We start from the raw sequence: 13,169 nt of genomic DNA, 5'->3' as shown, positions 1-13,169 counted from the left end.
AATGTCAGTGTTTATGTAAAACAAGGTGTCTGAGGGCTGGGACTGATGAGGTCTCAGAGAACCCTGTCTAGTTTATACGTTACTCAGAGGATTTTGCTGCTAAGTGAAACAAGATCCACTTGTAATGAGATATTTTTTATTTAGGAAAGACTGAGCTTATGATTGGTCCAGTGTTAATCCATAGTAGTGCTAAATCTAGATCCAGAAATGGCTTCTGGTGATTTGCACGTTTTGAGCTTTATGGTTGGAAAATAATACCGGGGGGAGTACAACCTGACAACCTGACAGCTGGCTGTCAGGCACAGCCAGCTGGGCCAGAGTCAGAGAATGCAACAACTTGACTTCAGCAATCTCAAAGCAATTAACAAAACACAAAACAAACAAACAAACAAAATTGTAAAACCCCCCCAAAAAAAATCCAAAGAAAACAACACTCCCTACTACATGTAACTGAAATTCTAACAGGAGCTAGAAAGGCAGAATGCAATGAACAGGACTAGTATTAGACCTAGAGTTTCAGTGAACTTCTTGACTTATTAAAAAAATGAGAGTGGCAATTTTAATATTCATAACCATAATGTTAATTTAGAAATCTGTGCTCTATCACACAGCCTAAGCTTGGCTGCTGTTATTCAGCAATGCACAGCACAAAGCCTTCAATGGCACCATAGCTGAGCACATCTGTGCTCCTCTGCACTGATACAGATCAGTCCTTGCACTTCAGAGAAGACACAGACTGAAGGGGAGGTAAAAACAGAGGGTCACGATGTAGTGTGCTTTGCTGATCTCCTGTTCTGATGCTTACATGAATCATCTCACAGCACAGCACAGGATTGTACAGCTGTACATTCAAGAACAATAAAAATACAGGAAAATTCACCTGTGTCATTTGCAATTTGCATTACAAAACAAAAAGACATGGCTCAACATCTTGTTCCTCCTTTTGAATATGATTTTTCAGTCACTCATAAGACACCCCTTAAATAATTCCCATGCACGGTTTGAACTACCATGCAAAAGCATGTTCTATCCTCCTGGCTTTATGAAACTCAGCTATAAACTCTGGACCACTTTTCCTGTGTCCTACCAGCCAAGCAAAAGACAGAAACAAGGGTTGGCATTTCACAAAATGCAGACACAGATTTAAGTATCGTTCAGTGAGAACAACTCGCTGACAACTTCAAAAGATCAGCGTAGCTATTGCGACATAGAACGTAACCGAGATGGAAAAATTCTAATCTTCTCCCTGGGATGTTTATTGCCTGTGTTACAGTCCCCTGTACATCCAGCCATCCCTGGTGCCCATAGGAATTGTATAAGCAGAAAAAGAACAGAACATTCTCAAGAAGGGCTCTGAAAAGCGAAGTGTGATCTCCAGGGTGAGCACTTGTGCCATTAAATGTCTGCCATCAGATTTTGCTGCAGGCAACAGCAAATTTGTCACAGACTTCAATAGCAAAGTCTGGGCTCTGGGCTCTCTCCTCCCACCACCTTCCCTCAGCCTTGCCCTTTGCCAATGAGACCAGTGGGACAGAAATATACAGAAGCTTTAAGGAGGACGTAAAGGAAAAGCTTGAGTACTGTGCTTGCGTTTGTCCTCAGCCACCAAGAGCTTCTCTTTTTCCAAAGGGCAGAGATCAGCACATCTACAGGCAGATCTGCAGTGCTGTGCTGGGCACTGCTTGGAGCCACTCACCTCCATTCCCAATGACAGGAATCACACCTTGGAGACATAGATTTTCCAGCAGCACTCCATATAGTTCTGTGCTAACACACCTGAACCTGTGCTGCACTTGCAACTCAGTGATTTTCTTTATAACCCCAATTCCTAATTTTCCTGGAATATTTCAATATCCTTTTGCAAGACACAGAATAGGACAGGGCTGAGATGCCAAATCTTCTTTGCCCAGTCAATGCATGGCACCACTGGTGTGAAACAGACCCCCCTTCCGAAAGGCAAGCTAATGACCTGAACAACTTTGCCATCTTGCTTTGAAAAATCAGAAATTGATAACATGAAGTAATGCCTGAGTTTAGTACCTTTAAAACTGCTCAGTGAGCCCAAACACTCTTGCAGGCAGTGCAGCCATGCAGGGCTGTTCTCAAGGGGAGAACTTAGCCGGTCACCTCCCAGCAGCCTCTTCCCTTCCATCCCAGCCCTGACTGGGTCCTTGCACAGCACACTGGTGACACTGTGGGAGGTCAGATGCTTTTTCTTGGTCTTTGAACATATATGAAAACACATTTTATCATGCAGATGTGTCATTTATGTCCTGGCAAAGGTAACTGTCCCAGCTGGAAAATTCACCACGGTGAAGTGAAAAAGTATTTTGTAAAGCATCTCTTTTATGGGAAAAAGCAGTAATATCCATGCTTTAAAAGTGTAATAAATATATAAACCAAAATATACCTAACGCAGCTGACAATTTTAATCTCAATAGTTTTCAAAGCAAATGTTACAATAAGAATTTTTTGTAAGGTCATCTAAGCCCACAATTCCATATTCAGCTTAATTTTTTACCTGTTTTTTATACACTTCAAAGATATTAAACATGTTATAACTGCCTTCCTTTACTGGTATTTCCTTTTTAAGGGTTTCCAAAAGAAGCAATTAAAAGTTTGAAAAGAAAGCATCAGATAAATACATGATTCATGCTGCAATTTTCCATATGCTGACTACTGCCAACTTTACAACTTGGCAGATGCTGGGAATATCCCAGCTCTACCCTTGCAATGCTCCTCTAGGACCAACAAGAAAACATTTTGTCAGGCTTTAAACATCTGCTGGATCTTTGGTGTGCTACAGATAAGCTCCCAAAATATAATTGCTTGACCAAACTTTACTGTAGCTTGCTAGACTCTGAAGTTTCCCACTTGCCAATAGCTGGCACATTTTCCCCCATTCAGCTTTGAGAATCAGGTGAAAGAAACTCAAAACCAGCATCCAAATCAGGGAAATCTGCAGTCGCGTGGCAGGTGGGGACATGCTGTTCTCCTTTGCAGATCATTTGATCCTTTGCAGGGGCTGCAGCGTGGGGAAGGCCAGGGCTGTTTCCCTGCGTTGTTCCAAGCCTGCCGTGCCAGGCCCGCACGTGTGGACGGTGTTCCCGCGTGTTACAGGCTGTCCCGCAGCCCCGGAGCACTGACAGCTCGCCTGGCCCTGGCTCTCCACACCAGGGACAAATGAAGTGCTGGAAGGCAGCCAGCACACACCCATCCATCATCCTGGCACTGCCTGCCCTGCTCTTCGCTTTAGCAACTTCACTCCGCAGAGTTTCTGGAATGGATGCTTTTACAGCACTTAGAGCCCTCCTTTTTCCATACTCTCTCCCATGGTAACGATCCTCACAATAATTTTACTTTATGTACATACCATATACAGGACTAAGAGCTACCTGTTGCAAAAATAATTTAAAGTGATTTGTTAAAATGTATAGGATTGAACTTTATTCTCCTATCAGATCATCAATACATACTGCAAAGTACAACCAGAAGCAGTGAAAAGTTGTTTAAATGCTGTCACAAATTAAATGGCATTCGTTTTCCCCAGACATCTCATTTAAAGCAAAATGCTTTAGTGCAGTTTGTGAGTGTTCAACAAGCAGAGGTTGTAAGGACACAGTAATTATCTAAAATGAGCAGACATTTATGCTACACGATTATGTTGAAGTCAGCCAGCATTTTGGGAGTCATTCTCTCTGGACATTGTTTTTTGTGGCAGTAAAGACAGGCTCTAGGGTACTATGGAGAGGAAGATACATGCACAGAAAAGAGCAGAAAAGCAGAGAGTAAAGAGAAACTCACATGGTTCCTAAATCCAAATTGCTTGGACATTACACCCTCCAGCTGGATACTGCTGAGAAGGACGACATGGCCTATTCAATAAGCCGAGGGCTAGAGTAAGGCACTGCAACTTCAGCTTCCAGTGCTGGGAGTAATTTACACAATTCACTGATAGGTGACAACAGTGCCCAGAGCTAAATCCTGTGCAGACACGGGGTGGAAGGGATCCACAGCTTAGGCTAGCAGAGGGACGACACCAAAAGCGCCGTAAGCTCAAACTTAGAGCTACTTCAAATTTTCAAGAAATATGGCTAAGTCCTTCCTTTTTCACGTACTAGCCACACTCAAAAATAACCTTAAAAGAAGCACCACCAGAAGATCAGGGTATGTTTTTGACTGACGGAAAGGACAGCCCGCCCTTTGGCGGTGTGACACGCCGAAAGATTTCCAAGAAGAGGGGGAGTAAGGAAAAACAAAATAAAGGGGAAAAAGCAGACGTGACGCGGCGGAGCGCCAAGTCCGCCGTGCTGGGAAAGACAGGCAGCCGTGGCTGGCTCGGCGCCGCCCCCGGCGCAGCCCGGCCCCGCCCGCGGGACGGCGCGGCGCGGCACGGCACGGCGCGGCGGGCGCATGGAGCGGGGCCGCCGCCGCAGCGAGCCGGAGGAGGCCGACAAGGGCAGGATGAAGAGAACCATGTGAGTCCCCCCGCCCGCAGGGACGGGAAGCATTTTCCTTGCCTTCTGCGGCTGTGGGTGACTGCCGCTGCAGGAGCCTCCTCAGGGAAAGCGCTGCTGTCTAAAGCTCTGCGAGCTGTCATTTTTAATGAGCATCTCCCTCTTCTTTTTTTTTTTCCAGCATTAAAGATTGGAAAACAAGACTGAGCTACTTCCTGCAGAACTCTTCCAATTCTAACAAAAGGAAATCTAAGAAGGCAGGGAAACACCGCAACTACTTCAGGTAAGTTATGAGAAAGAGACTCTGTTTAAATAACTTGAGTGTTCTTCAAAAGCAGTAAACCTTGAGCAGTGTAATCTAATGTTCTCACTCTCTTTCTGCAGACCTTCACCTGAAGAAGCCCAGCTGTGGTCAGAAGCCTTTGATGAACTGCTTGCTAGCAAATGTAAGTTTCTCTTGAAAAAGTAACATTTGGGAGCAAAGGGAAGGAGAAGTTTGTCTGTAAGAGTTTGCTTTCTTCCATGTCAGTATTGTACCTCTCATGTAAAGAGCTTTGATTCTGGTCTTGAAAGTTCAATGCTTTTGACAGTTTAAAGCCAAAATACATAGAAACTTTTTTTTTAAAACAAGTAAACTAATAATAAAACAAAGAATACCTCAGTAAATTGTGTTTCTTTCTCGAAATCCCCGTAGCTAAAATCATACCTGTTAGCTTGACTTTACCAAATGGGAGAAGGGCATTTATTCCCTGAGCTCATTGCATAAGCAAAGCAAATGCCTTCCAGTAATGTGGGAAGGATCCTGCAATGCAGGTTCAGTGATCTTGGGGTTTTACTGTAGCTCTGCAAGAAACAGCATTCACTAGCAAAACAAAAAGACTGAGAAATAATATTACTGTTTGCTCTTTGAGCTTGAGTCATCCTTTCCATTGAAAGAATATTCCAGAGTATTGTAGCAGTCATTTACTGCAGTGTAAAGGTTAACAGAGGAGAGCTTATCTAGAGAAAAGTGGTTTTTTTAATGCATTCTCAGGCATTACAGAAAGAAACATAACCATAGATATGGTTTTAGTTTTTGTGTTTGCCTAAGAAATGGCAAAATCAAAGGGAAATCTCCCAAGCTGCTAAAGCATTAACTTGCTTGCAAACATAAATTCTGGAATTTTTTTATTGCCATTATATTACTGAAAAAAATAGACCTACAATGAAACATTCTGGTAGAAGCTCATATGACCAATAGGTAAAATCAAGGTTCCTGAAATAGTTAATTGATGGTATTTTTTTCTTTCCTTAGATGGTCTTGCTGCTTTCCGAGCTTTTTTAAAGTCTGAGTTTTGTGAAGAGAACATTGAGTTCTGGTTGGCCTGTGAGGACTTCAAGAAAACAAAATCACCCCAAAAGCTGACATTGAAAGCAAAGAAAATCTACAATGACTTCATTGAAAAGGAGGCTCCCAAAGAGGTAAAGAAAAGTTGCGTATATATAAATGCTCTGCTCTATGAGTTCTCACAGCCGTTATTTCTTTGAACTCAAGATACAGATGTCAAACTGCATTGTACATAACCTCATTGTTAATATCTGGGTCTGGATACAAGTGCCTTTTCACCAAGCTGGAAAATGGCACAAGCAGTGTTGCAAAGAATTTCCATTTTAACTGAGAAAAGCCGTATCTGAATTAGTTTTGGTTTTGTGCAAAGGAAGAATTTTCTTAAAGAAAATTCTCCAGTAATTTGACCCTGCAGTAATGGGGTCTTGCCTTTTTCACCTCTTCAGAAGTCGTACTGTGTATTAACACCTACTTGAATTCTGCTCTAAGGAGTAATGTCCCTCTTTCTGTATTTCAGATAAACATAGACTTCCAGACCAAGAACATGATTGCACAGAGCATCCAGGAAGCCACCCATACCTGCTTCAGTGTGGCACAGAAGAGAGTTTACAGCTTAATGGAGAATAACTCCTACCCGCGGTTTTTGGAATCTGAATTCTACCAGGAACTGTGCAAGAAGACACCTATCAGCAGAGCAGCCCAGGGCACATGAGCGATGGAGAGGAGAGAGAAGCAACCTCTGGGCTGGCGAGGAAGCCAGGCCATAGCTCATGAGCTGCATCCTGACCCAAAAGGCTGGGGCACTGAGCACTCAGTCTGTATGTCACAGTGCAAGGACAAATACTGACTTCGGTGCAGAGCTGATGGCCCAGAGTGACGCTGTTGGAGGGTGTTCAGGGGAGATGGCAGAAGCGTGCCAGCCAGCTGCCGGCACTGCCCTTCTCTGCCAGTGCTGCAGCGAGAGGTGGCTGTGCAGAAGCCCTTCTGTCACGGCCAAGGAGCGATGTGGCAGGTCCGGACAGAGCTTCCTTCTTGTGAACAGAAGCTGCTCTCTGCACTTGGGCACTGCTGGGAACTTGAGTAATTGGTTGCCTATTTATTTTTCCTAAACATCCCCGGGCGTTGCTGTTGTCGGTGGCTCAGTGTGCTCACACCCGTTCTGTTACTGCCTTGAGCTGCCAAGAGCTGTGCTGGGTTTCTGTGCAACCTCTTCACAGTAACAGCACTGTGAGGGGAGGAAAGGACAGAATAACTCTGTTCCCAGAGGAACAGGTTCTGCAGCTAAAGTATGCAGGGCTGGGTTGTGTTAGCAGGGCTGCTGGGGCCAGACTGAGGGCAGAACTTGGCCAAGGCGAACAGGAGCTGTGCAGTACTATATTTATATGTGGATTATGATCATGTTGAATGCTGCAATGTCATAATTCTGTCTTGAAGACAGCAAGGTTCAGTGAAGTTTTATTGTTTTTAATAAACTATTTTGTTACAAAGCTTGTTTTGTTGCCCAGTGTGTGTTGCACACACAGATAAACACTGTCTGGTACTGGGCTCCAGAGTGTGGGGACTGTGGGTCCTGGGTGAGATCTTAATAGGGCTAATTTTAAAGCAGTTAGTTCCTAATCTATGAATTGAGTTTTCTGTTTGGGTTTTATCAACAGAATACAAACCTTCAGAACTTGAAAGCTTAACAGAGAGACATGTTCAGCCACATCCTCTGTCCCAACATGTTTGTGAAGCCAATCTCTTAAGACACGCAAGGCACACATTCGGCTGCCCATGATGCCAGAAAAAAAGAGAGCAGCAATGCTGCTGTAGCTCACAGGATGCCATTGGGAACATAGGCACCCATAGTACTGCACCCTCCCAAGACCTCTGAGTCAGAAGGGGTTTAGGAGGACTTTAGCATAAAACCTGTGCAAAGTCAGGAGAGGCAATAGTACAATAAAGGTATTTGACTCCCAGCTTGGTGACAGTTCCCTAGGGGAAAGCTACTGGTTGTAGTTATTCCATGTATTATTTTTCCCAAAACCAGTCTCTAGTTGGCTTTATGGCATCTGCATTTCAGGTTTGTTTAGGTCCTGGCTCCAGCTATTTTTATTCCAATGCTCAGTTTCTCAGCTTTAATTGTTTTTGTATTTCATATATATCCACAGCAGTTGCTTCTATAACACTATACTTTTCTAAGCATCAAAAAAATTCTAACTATGGCTTTTTCTACTCCCAATTACACATCCAAAAAGATGTTCAAAAGCAATTCCTTCAGGTCAGTATATATGCATTGCAGGAGAGGAGCCTACAAGAAAGATGGAGAGGGACTTTTTCACAAGAGAATGGAGTGAGGAGAAAAGGGGAATGGATTCCAACAGAGTAGGTCAGATTAGATATTAGGAGGAAGTGCTTTGCTGTGAGGGTGGAGAGGCATTGGACCAGGTAGCCCAGAGAAGCTGTGGCTGCCCTATCCCTAGAAGTGTTCAAGGCCAGGTTGGACAGGGCTTTGAGCAGCCTGGTCTGGTGGGAGGTTTCCTGCCAATGGCAGGTGGGCTGGAACTAGTTCACATTTAGGGCTTCTTCCAACCCCAACCAGTCTATGATTACATGAGGTTTCTATGTACAGTGAATACATTCATATCCACAGATATACATGTCTATTATACTGACTCTGTGCACAGAAATTTATTTGGTACAGCCCCCACCTTGCCATAGGTGGCTGGAGCTGTGAGAGCCAGCTCTCATGCAGCTACATTTGCTGATCAGTTAAGTCCAGATAAAGAAAACACAAAAAACCCTCATCCCAGTAATTTCCTACAACAGTGGTTTTTTGCTAACAAGGGAAAACAGATTTGGGCTAATAACTGCTTTTGTAATATAACAAAACAATATAAATAGCCAGAGGTATACCTATTAAAGACTCAGACCTGGGGCAGGAATAATTCCATGAAGATTCAACCGTGCCAATTTGGGATGTGGTAATTAACCACATTTGCTGGTGTTTTGTTTTAAGGAAATAAACATTTCTAGTTTCAGCAGGTGCCTGAACAACTTATGCACAGTTATGTAGGGGAAATTAAGTGGGGCTGTTAGTCCTGGCATCCCTGCCTGAGGCTGCCCTGGGGTATTTTTAAAAATCTGACTTATGAGTATTGAGCATTAGGAAGGCCATGCAGGCAGCTCTGCAGCTGCCACAGAGCAAGCCACTGGACTCACAAAGCAACCAAGCCATGCGGAGTCCCTGGCACAGTCTGTCTGCAGCACAGAGAGGCCTGGCTCCACAGCCAAGCTGTGTAGCAAAACAACCCGGTATCAACAGAAAAAAAAAAAAATTAAAAACATCTTGTTTGTAAAATCCAACACACAATGTTCCCTCCAATTGCTGCTTTTCCATTTTTAATCTGTTTTCTCAACTTCTAGGAGGAAGATTCACTAGAAAACCAGCATATTGGGAGTGCTGCAACCCGAGATACTGCTATGAACATTTCCTATAGAAATAAAACCCCAACGATTGCTTTAAGAGATGCTGGTTCTGTACTCCTGGCAGCCTTGCAGCTGTAGTTAAAATTGGTACTCTGGTGTCAGTATCCAATGGCAAAAAATGATAAACCGCTCCTTTTCCCACAGCCTGTCCACATTCACACACACCCAGTTCCACCAGGCTGCCCACAACACAACCAAACACACTGTGATGCCAGGGATAGGACTGGCATGGGGACAGGACTGGCATGGGAATGGCAAGGGGAGAGTGACAGAACTGGAGTTCTCTAGGCCAAGGTCTGGGCACTGCTCAGCAGCTATCCAGAGCACTGTCCATTTTTTAGCTTCCATCAGGTTATAAAAATGCTCCTGCCAACATTCACTATCTGGGATATGGGCTGGAGCTGCCCAGGTAGAAAAATAAAAAGGATCTCAGTGAATAGCTGCAAAGGAGCACAGAACCTGGACAAATGTGTAAACAAGCCTAGCATTGATAGGGAACACACATTCTGCAAAATGAGGAGTGAGAAGTGGGCATCTGCAGGAGGACACCCCAGCACCTGGGTGCTGCCTCCAGCCACACAGCGAGCCCAGACTTATCCCAAGTGACTGCCAGCCCATGCTGTCCTAACATACCTGATAACTGCACACAGGTCTGAGGATCTGGAATTGTTGAAGCACCCCTGCTGTTGGAGTGCATGAGACAGAAATCTCTCAGAGTCCTTCAGAGAGAGAACGAAATGCAGGGTTTGAATTAGACCCTTTAGAGAAGCTGAAATATATTAAGCCACCTAGATATGAAGTAGAAGTGTAAGTTTAAGTTTTAAGTAAGTGGAAGTGTAAGTTATAGTTTTAAGTAAGTAAAGAGAGACTGTGTTAGCTAGTAAGGCTCTAAAACCTAGTTTAAAGTTCAGTAACTTAACTCCAGACATAATGAAAACATAGCAGAACATTGCTTGCATTTCTAGATAAAATAGATAGAATTATTCACATAAACAGATAAAGCTATATGTGTAAATAGATAAAATTATATGCGTAAAAATTTAGGTAATAACTGACTACTTTCGTATTACTTTCATACTACTTTTGTACATTAAAATTATGCTTAGATTGGTTTAGGAAGAATGTTTGAGAATTGTGTTTTTAGCTGATTTGATATTTTATTAATAAAATGCCCCTGTAATGGGGCAAGGAGAATGAAGAACAAGAAGAAGAAACAAGAATAATGGCTGTTATTCCTGCTGCTTCTTCTTCTTCTCCTCCACCACCATCATCATCATCAAGAAGAAAGAAGCCTGCTGCTGCTGCTCCTTCTCAGAACTTTGGACTCTATGCCAGGTAGCAGCTACTGCTGCTGCTGCAGGTTTTGCTCAGGACTTTATGCTAGAAAGATTTTAGCACAGACTTTAGTACCTTGAACTCTTTGCCTTCGCGACCCAGCAAATCTGGAATAATGGCAACTTCTAATTATCCACATATTGCTGTTTTTAAATCACAATGTCAAAATAGCTGGTGTTTTTCCTAGCTGCTAGAGGCAAGCGGTTTCCCTCTTGCATATCACATAAAAATACACCTCTTACCTTTATGACAACGAAGAGAAATTCAAAATTACAACTGGAGTATCTCTAGCAATTCCTCAAACAATAACTTGAAGCAAAGACTACACAATCATTTAAAAAGCAGTAAATCTAATTTTTTAAGCCAACCACATCATTTTGAGAAACTAGGTCAGGAGTTTCAACTGACTGCATCCAGCAACAATTTGGATTTTGAAGGGCTTGCCTAGACACTACAGCACAAGGCAAGTTGAAGGAGAGTCCTCTGTGCTGCCAAGAGGTAATGTGTAAATTAACCTTCTAAAGAACAACACCAAGGCTGCTGACCCTCATCAAGTGCTCTGTGGCGCAAAGACTGGAGAGGGCCTCTGAGAGCAGGGCGAGCTCAGCAGCAAGGATGATTCACCACTCCAGGAGAATGGGAAAGCAAAGCCATGCAGTAAACAAATGATAGTGCAGGGTTCTTGCTCCATGGATTTGTGTATTGTGGCTGAAAAATAAAACCAGACTATAAATACAATCAATCTGCTTCTCCACTTGAAATTGAATCTCTCCCTTTGGGAAAGGGGACACTAATGATGGTTTACAGGGCTGTATAGGCACGCATGTATGTGTGTGGAAGGGTTTCTGGGATGAAACTTTCTGATGTGGCAACTTGAACAGAGAAGAAACATGACATTTAGAAATAGTTTTAGGGCTTTCATGTGTTTGGGGTTTTTTGGTCCAGATTTAACTTACTGTGATTCAAGATGGAAGAACTGGTCAGAAGGTGGGACAGCATTCCAAATTCAACTTCCTTCAGGTGGCACAGCTAACATGTGCCAGGGAGCCACAAGGCTTCTACATCAATGCAAGGTGCACTGCAGAGACAGTCCAGAAAGAGGGCTGGTGACAGACCTATCTGCCTATCTGCAGCTTAGGGTGTTGATCCATCTGGGAGCAAGAGCTGTATGGGAGGCTGCACCTACAGCAACATTCAGGGGGTAACAGAGGCATCTCAAGGCTGAACTTAAATGGAGACCCCTCCAATGGGCAGCAGGTGGGAAGTACAGGAGGGACTGGTCAGGGCAGTTAAACCATCAGTGCCCTCAGGTCCTGACACAAATATGCAGCTATCCTTTTCTGAAAGTTCCTGTTCCATCCATATGAGCCCATCAGTTCAGACTGTTTCTGAGGGGGCTCCACAGTCAGATTTGTGGTGAACACCCTCAGCAATTTGCCTCATTGAGTTCTGTGGCTGTGCTAATTGGCATTACCCTGAGTGCCCTGACTGGGAAATGAGAGCTGGCCAGCCCAGGGAAAACAGTCCCACTGTTAGACTATGTAGGAGTTTCAAATGTGAGTCCTTTGGCAATCGTTCATTAAAATAATCATTTAGATCAGAGTTTCCAACAGATATAAAGTGTCCATGAGCATAAATTAAAACATGTTCCATTAAAAATATTAAATATTCCATTCAAGATAATCTAATTGACATAAATTAGTACTAATGTTTCCCAGCCAGTTTTCCCACTTGGGATTGCGTGAAGTTGAGTTTCTGTGTTACAGATTTAGACTAGAAAGCAACTTACTGGCTTTTTGGATGGGAGCCTGCCTTTGGGCTTCAAGGGGACATGGTATGATTATGATTTTTACAGGGCTCGGAAACTCCAATATGGAAAAGACATTTGGGAGCAGAGTGGGCAGTTTAATGAGCTGGACACCCTTTGTCTTTGTGGGTGTCCAAGGGAAATGGAAATACCAGGAGCGCAGCAGAGGGGCTGTGCTGGCACCCTCTTCATTTGACTGTTGCTTTTGAAGGCCCTTGGGATTACCAGGGTCGCTGGGACCAGCCGGAGCTGGTGGGGCTGAGCCTGGGAGGCGAAGGGGTGCTGGGGGAGAGCCGTCCCCAGCGTCCTGGGGCCATCACAGCTGTGGATGCGCAGACCTTGCAGTGCTCCCCGCTCTCAGCAGGCTCTGTACTGTGTCAGGGATTGTGTGCCGGGTGTGGCTGCCCGGCCTGGCACCTGCCCAGCCCGAGCACGGCTGTTGGCAGAGCTGAGCTGTCTTCTGTGCTTGGTTCCTGCTGTTTGCTGTCCCTGATACCTGCTGTGGGCTGGGTCCAGCCGTCGGCACACACGGAGGAATGCCTGCCAGGCAGGACAGCACTCTTCGGCTGCCTTCGGTGCCATCGGCACACCGAGATGTCATTTTTGTCCCTTGTCCCCCCTGCAGGCTGATAGCTTTCTGAGCCGGGTCCTGCTGTTTTCAAAAGGAGAGATCGGCTTGCTCGGCAGCCAGCAGCCCTTCAAGATGAAAATGCCAGATAAATGTGCAGCGTAAATGGGTCACAGTTGAGAGCTGAGGGAGAGATCAGCCGTGACT

At 44.4% G+C, this 13,169-nt stretch overlaps 1 protein-coding gene across 1 annotated transcript; it reads left to right on the top strand.

The window, feature by feature from the left end:
• The first annotated feature begins 4,367 nt into the window (after positions 1–4,367).
• On the top strand, positions 4,368–7,272 carry RGS2 (regulator of G protein signaling 2). Its single transcript, XM_039699316.1, has 5 exons — positions 4,368–4,478; positions 4,639–4,740; positions 4,842–4,903; positions 5,752–5,918; positions 6,302–7,272. Exons 1-5 carry the CDS (start codon positions 4,414–4,416, stop codon positions 6,494–6,496), a joined length of 591 nt encoding a protein of 196 aa, XP_039555250.1. The 5' UTR covers positions 4,368–4,413; the 3' UTR covers positions 6,497–7,272.
• Positions 7,273–13,169: the final 5,897 nt, after the last annotated feature.

This window comes from Passer montanus, unplaced genomic scaffold (genome assembly GCF_014805655.1).
Source record: "Passer montanus isolate IOZ18808 unplaced genomic scaffold, ASM1480565v1 scaffold131, whole genome shotgun sequence".
NCBI classification, from domain to species: Eukaryota; Metazoa; Chordata; class Aves; order Passeriformes; family Passeridae; genus Passer; species Passer montanus.
This window is presented reverse-complemented; position numbering and strand designations above follow the sequence as displayed.

Bases quoted from the DNA above. Each gene is read 5' to 3' on its own strand.
- RGS2 (XM_039699316.1), top strand. From the start codon at position 4,414: ATGGAGCGGGGCCGCCGCCGCAGCGAGCCGGAGGAGGCCGACAAGGGC. The intron at 4,479-4,638 runs GTGAGTCCCCCC...TTTTTTTTCCAG, and splicing joins GGCAGGATGAAGAGAACCAT to CATTAAAGATTGGAAAACAA. The intron at 4,904-5,751 runs GTAAGTTTCTCT...TTCTTTCCTTAG, and splicing joins TGAACTGCTTGCTAGCAAAT to ATGGTCTTGCTGCTTTCCGA.